We start from the raw sequence: 6,212 nt of genomic DNA, 5'->3' as shown, positions 1-6,212 counted from the left end.
GTTGTGGACTGTATGTTCAGGATCTCGGGGAAATAAAAGCTCGATCAAATTTCCGGATCAACTCCAAACTAACTCACTAACTCGTTTATTGCGTATAAACAACCACCTTAGGTTCTAATTTCGATATCACAACTAGTGGGGTTTTACGTTCTAATCTTATAGCTATCCTATTCTAATAGTATCGCCGTCTCGTTCTAGGGGCGGCGCTTCCTTCGCTGTCCCTTTTTAGCGGCGCCGTTTCGCTCTAGTGGCGGCGTCCGCTACATCTCTCCCCCCGGCGTAGCTTGCGAAGCCTCCTTCTGGATCAGCACGGCGAGCTTCCTCGTTGGTCTCCTGAAGATTCCCGTTCTGGTTCTGACGTCGGCGACTCGTATCCCGCCGTCAGGTCCGATGAAGGTCCGAATCACCTCCCCCATTGGCCAGACGTTTCGTGGCAGTGTCGGGTCAACTACCACTACGATGTCTCCTTCTTTCAGCCCGGCGTCGTTGTTCGTAGGCTCGCCTCGAGGTATCAGCGTCGGCAGGTACTCCTTCAGCCAGCGTTGCCAGAAATGGTCGGCGAGGGCCTGGCTTGCTCGCCAAGCTCGTCGGTCGGCTTCGTCGCATGGTCCGGTGGTTGGCAGCCCCATGGATCCTCCCAACAGAAAGTGGTTGGGTGTGAGGGCCTCCGGGTCGTTCGGGTCCACGCTGACATGAGTGAGGGGGCGGGCGTTGACCGAGAATTCCACCTCCGTTAACAGCGTCTGTAGCACCTCCTCTGGTGGCGCCTTTTCCTTTAGTACAGCGCCTAGTGCCACCTTCACTGAGCGCACCATGCGTTCCCAGGCTCCTCCCTGGTTAGGCGCTCCAGGTGGGATGAACCGCCACTCCGTTCTGTGCAGCATCCCTTCTTGTTGCAGTGCGGGCGCCCATTCCCTGTAGGCGGCCTTCAGCTCGTGATCTGCTCCGCGAAAGTTCGTCGCGTTGTCTGAGTAGATGACGCGGGGCCATCCTCTGCGTGCGGCCATGCGCCGCAATGCCATTAGCGCCGAGTCGGTGGAGAGGGAGGCGGCGAGCTCGACATGTATAGCTCGCGTGGTGAGGCATGTGAAGAGCGCGCCCCACCTCTTCCCTCGTCGTCGTCCGATCTTCACCATCATTGGGCCGAAGTAGTCCACTCCGCAGTTCGTGAAGGGGCGGTGAAATGGTTCCAGTCGGGCTTGCGGTAGATTCCCCGTCGCTGGTGCTCGCGGCATGGCTCGCCGCACTTTGCAGAGTGCGCAGGCATGCTCGACAGCGCGTACTGTTGGTCGCAGATGTATGATCCAGTATCGTTGTCGTAGGTCGTTGGTCACGCGCTCCCGGTTGGCGTGGCCGGCGGCGCAGTGTTCCCTCAGCACCAGCAACTTGGTCAGGTGATGACGGCCGTCCAGGATGATTGGCCGCTTCATATGTTCTGGAACGGTCGCGGCTCCGATACGACCTCGAACACGCAGGATCCCATCTTGTAGCTCCGGGTCTAGCTTGTATAGGCGGCTTGTCTTCGGAATGGAGCGCCCTGCTTGGATCCATTCTATTTCAGCGCCAAAGCTCTCACGCTGAGCTCTTTGCAGGAGTGCTCGTTCGGCGCGTTCCAAGTGCTCCACTTCCAGGTTCTTTGTCTTCTTGCGGCACATGTCGATGAACACCAGTACCCGTGCCGCCGCTCTGATCAGTGTTTCATATTTGGAGAATCGACCAGGGTCAGGTAGCCAGTCCTCCTTCTGTCCATCGCGTGTCCCAGTGTGAAGGACGTCTTCCTCCTCGATGTGCGATGACTGTTCAGCGGACCAGTGTTCCGGTGACTCGTATAAGAAGTCTGGCCCCTGAAACCAGCGGTCGTTCACGCTGATTGTAGTCCCATGACATCTTGTGGCGTCGTCGGCTACGTTGTGTGTAGTGGGGAGCCATCGCCATTCGTCCTTCTGGGTGAGCTCTGCGATCTCGCTCAGCCTGTGCGCCACGAATGGGGTGTAGCGCCGAGCGTCGTTCCGCACCCAGTGTATCACCGTCGCTGAGTCCGTCCAGTAGGTGACACTGTCGATCTTGATGCGGTGTTCCTTTTTCAGCGTGTCGGCCAACCTCACTCCGATGACGGCGGCTTGTAGTTCCAGTCGCGGGATCGTTTGTGTGCGCTGCGGCGCCACCTTTGACTTGGCGCCAACCAGAGTGACCCCGATGCTTCCGTCGCAGCGCACTATCCTCCAGTAGGCCACCGTCGCGTATGCTTGTTCGCTGGCGTCGCAGAAGATATGTAGCTCGATGCGTTGATGGTTCTTCAACCCGTAGCATCGTGGTAGGCGTAGCCGGGCGATCTCTTCCAGCTGTGCCAACCAGCTCATAAATAGTCCGGCTTCTTCTTCCGGGATCGGCTCGTCCCATGGCAACTTAAGACGCCATAGGCCCTGAAGGATGATCTTCGCCCGGATCGTGTAGTGGCTCAGGAGTCCCAGCGGGTCGTATATGCTCATGACCGCACTGAGAGCTTCTCGCTTCGTAGGCGCGCGGCTTCGTGTTCGTACCTCGTTCGGTACTCTATTGAGCGACGTGTTGAACCCCAGTTCGTCTCGACCTGCGTTCCAGTAGAGGCCAAGTATTTTGTGCTCGGCGTGGCCCTCTCCTCCGAGCTGCGTTGGTTGGGTCGCTCGAAGTTCTACGGGCACTTCGTCCAGGACTCCCTCGTAGTTGGAGTTCCACCCGCGCAAAGTGAAGCCGGCGTCTGCGTGGACTTCTATCACCTCGCTGATGGTTCGGCGGCCCTCCTCGATGTCTTCATAGCTCGCCACAAAGTCATCCATGTAGTGACTGTGTGTGATGGCCTCCAGCGCACGTGGGTGAGTGTGCGCGTGAGCATGCGCGTTGTGGTCTCGCACGCTGTGAGCCATGAAGGGTGAGCTGGCCGCGCCGAAGATCATGCTCGTCATCTTGAAGCAGCGAGGCGGATTCTCCCGGTCGTTTCCCCTCCACAAGAACTGCTGGGCGGGTTGGTCTTCTGGGCGGATCTTCACACGCAGGAACATCTCTTGTATGTCCGCAGTGACGGCGACTGGTCTCTCTCTGAACCGGAATACGATCCCCTGCAGTGACAGTAGCAGGTCCGGTCCCTCTAGTAGTTCGTCGTTCAGGCAGACACCGTGGCTGCGTGCGGCGGCGTCGAAAACCAGGCGTAGTTTTCCTGGTTTATTGGGGTTCTGCACGGCAAAGTGTGGCAGGAACCAACTGACGGTGCTCGCTCGTTCATGACCGTCACATGGTGCTGCGTAGCCCTTGTTCAGCAGGTTCTCCATTTGGGCCGTGTACTGCTTGGCGAAGTCGGGTGAAGCGTCCATCTTCCTCTCGATGCTTCTCAGACGTCGGAAGGCTGCATCGTAGCTTGGAGGCATGGTCACGTCGTCACGACGCCATGGAAGTCCAACCTCGTAGGCCCCGTCGATCTTCTTCATCGTCTTCTGCACGATGTCCCGAGCGCGCTGATTGGCAACGCCCACGAGCGGTTTGTGACTGACACCCAGTGCGTCAATCTTAAAGTGCGCCTCGACGAGTTGCTCGAGACGTCGGTCGTACTGGTCGGTTGTGTCCCCGTGTCGTTCTACATACGTGTATGATGGTGTTGCGTGGTACGGATCTGTGTACCACCCATCCAAGCTGCGTTCTTGATGCGGCGGGTTCGTTCGGGCCGCCAACTCGTAGTTCACGGGACACGATCAATTCCCAGTGGTCTGTCCCCACTAGGACTCTAGGGCGTGCTAGCTCGTAGCACATCTCGTTCTTGTCCAGGCGTAGGTGCTTGTATTTTCTCAGTAGCGACTTAGGAATGGTCTGCTGGTGTAGAATAAGGTTCTTCACAGTGCGTGCCCTTATTCCGTACGGTGCGTGTTCATTCTTGCCTCGAAGTTGCACCGCGACTGATCTGCTCTCCTCTTCTTGTTGCTCCATGTTCACACCGCGCAGGTTCAGTGGCTGTGTGGGTCCACTTGCGCCGATGCTCTCCGCCAGCTCGTTGTCAATAAGAGTGACGGTGGCGCCTTCATCCAGTAAGGCGTAGGTGGAGACCTCCCCCCGTGGTCCGCTCACGATCACTGGGCAGACCTTCAGCAGGACAGTCCTCGGGCCAGTGGCGGTAGTGGCCACCGACATGACTGTTTCCGGGCCACTCGTCGATGGTTGCGGTTCGGCTGCGGCGGCGGGCGGGTCCTCGTGTAGCGTAGCGTGATGTGGACGGCGACATTGGTTCACGCCGCACACCCGCGCCTTGCATGCTATGCGTCGATGTTTCGAGGCGACACATTTGAAGCAGAGACCTCTCTCCTTCACGAAGTCCCATCGCTGGTTGATTGTTAGTGCCTTGTAGGATTGGCACTGCGGCAACTTGTGATCTTCTCCGCAGCTGGGGCACTGGACGGCTCGCTCGCTCGTGTTGTAGATGGCTTCTGGTTTTCTTCCCAATGATGATCTCCCACTCGTGCTGGCCTTTAGTTCTTTGCTTCTGTTCGCAGCGGGAGCAGTAGCAGCGGCGACGGTGCTGGCACTCGGGGCGTACATGAAGGAGATCGCTAAGTTCGCTCTCGATCTCGGGAACGTTGTCCTCTTCATGTTGAGATGCGTAGTCGCACCAGCGTGACCGATGATGCGGGCTGAGCTTGCCAAGTACTTCTCGAGCCAGCAGTGGGTTGTGGATGAAGCCCCGTTTGTCGATGGACTCCAATATGCACACTTGATAGCGCAGCTTGATCGCGAAGTTATTGAGGTCTATCGCAGACGGTCCCAACCTCGGTAGTCGTCTAATTTCTTCTAGCGCCCGGTCGATCAGCACCTCGGGGCGCCCGAAGCATTGTTCCAGTGTCTTCATTATGACGCTCGGATCGGTTGCGGTGTACAGCAGTGCCGCCACGGCTTCGCGCGCCTCCCCCCGTAGGCACGTCCGTAGTCGCTGTAGGTTCTCGGCGGCGCTCAAATTGTAGAGACGTGTTGAATCTCTCATTGTTGCTTTGAACGGCAGCCATTCGTTCGGGTTGCCGCTGAAGATGGGTAGCTCGACGTTCCGGATGCGTGGTCGCGCCATCCGCTCGAGTGCCTCTGCCAATTGCTCGATGCCTTGCTTCGCGTTCGAGGTTCGGCGTCTTCGTTCCGTTGACGGGTGTCGGTCTCGTTTCGGCGACCGTAGTGGGTGTCGCTCTCGTTCAGGCGACGGTGAGAAGTGTCGCACGCGTTCCGGCGACTGTCGGGGGCGTCGCACTCGTTCAGGCGACGGTGAGAGGTGTCGCACACGTTCCGGCGACTGTCGGGGGCGTCGCACTCGTTCAGGCGACGGTGAGAGATGACGCGGTGCGCGTTGAGGTGTCGGCGAGGAGTGTAGCGGCGCGCGGCGTCTGGCTCTCTCCTCGAAACGGGTCTGCTTCTGTTCTTCGTCCCGTGTCTCGTCCATGCGCATGAACCAGTCATCGACCCGGTCATTGGGTCCCAGGCATACGTCCTCTTCCTGCAGACGAGCGCTCTCTTCCTCTTGTATGTTCTCTTGTTCGACGGCGAGACGCTTCCGAATCAAATCGGCTTCTAATTCCATCTTGCGTCGTTCAAGCTTCGCCAGTTGTTCCGCGGCTTCTAATTCAGCCAAGCGTAGTCTCGCAGTAGCATTCGTCGAACATATGGAGGGCGCGAGCGATCCGCGCAGTGTATCTGCAACGCGTCGTGTCGCAGCGGGGGCGGCGGTGCGGGGTGCGGTGCCGACGGTGAGGGGCGCGGTACCGGCGGTGAGGGGCGCGGTACCGGCGGTGAGGTGCGGGGCGCCCGCGGTGAGGGGCGCGGGTTCGATCGTCGCGCTAGTCGTCGGTTGTTCGCGGACTGAGCGCGTCGCGACGGTCGGTGAGGCGGGGGGTGCTTGAGATAACCGCCTCTGACGTTCCTCTTCGATTCGTTGGAGGGCGAGACGTTCGGTCTCGCGCCGTTGCTCTTCCTCGCGGCGTTGTTCCTCCAGCTCCACAGCGTCGCTCTGACTCCGGGTCACTACCATCTCGGATCGGTGAAATGGCAGGGAGGTACTGAGCGCGTTCCGCGATGGCACCAGATGTTCCCACGATGAAGTGCTTCGGCGATCTGAATCCGGCTCGAAGGACCAGGAACTGTTGTGGACTGTATGTTCAGGATCTCGGGGAAATAAAAGCTCGATCAAATTTCCGGATCAACTCCAAACTAAC

The 6,212-nt window shown here is 58.8% G+C and overlaps 1 protein-coding gene across 1 annotated transcript; it reads right to left on the bottom strand.

The window, feature by feature from the left end:
- Nucleotides 1-260: 260 nt before the first annotated feature.
- Nucleotides 261-5,080, bottom strand: LOC126381230 (uncharacterized). Its single transcript, XM_050030732.1, has 3 exons — nt 4,388-5,080; nt 3,714-4,344; nt 261-3,607 (listed from the first exon to the last, which is right to left on the bottom strand). The coding sequence occupies exons 1-3, from the start codon at nt 5,078-5,080 to the stop codon at nt 261-263; spliced, it is 4,671 nt and encodes a 1,556-aa protein (XP_049886689.1).
- Between the last annotated feature and the right edge of the window lie 1,132 nt (nt 5,081-6,212).

The sequence above is a fragment of the Pectinophora gossypiella genome, unplaced genomic scaffold, assembly GCF_024362695.1.
Source record: "Pectinophora gossypiella unplaced genomic scaffold, ilPecGoss1.1 Pgos_40, whole genome shotgun sequence".
Classification (NCBI taxonomy): Eukaryota; Metazoa; Arthropoda; class Insecta; order Lepidoptera; family Gelechiidae; genus Pectinophora; species Pectinophora gossypiella.
Note: the sequence above shows the minus strand (reverse complement) of the source record. Positions and strands in the feature narration are given on the sequence as shown.

Coding starts and splice junctions, on each gene's coding strand:
- LOC126381230 (XM_050030732.1), bottom strand. CDS start 5,080: ATGGCGCGACCACGCATCCGGAACGTCGAGCTACCCATCTTCAGCGGC. Junction 4,345..4,387: donor AGCTGCGGAGAAGATCACAA/GTTGCCGCAGTG, acceptor ACAATCAACCAG/CGATGGGACTTCGTGAAGGA. Junction 3,608..3,713: donor CTGGGAATTGATCGTGTCCC/GTGAACTACGAG, acceptor ACACGTATGTAG/AACGACACGGGGACACAACC.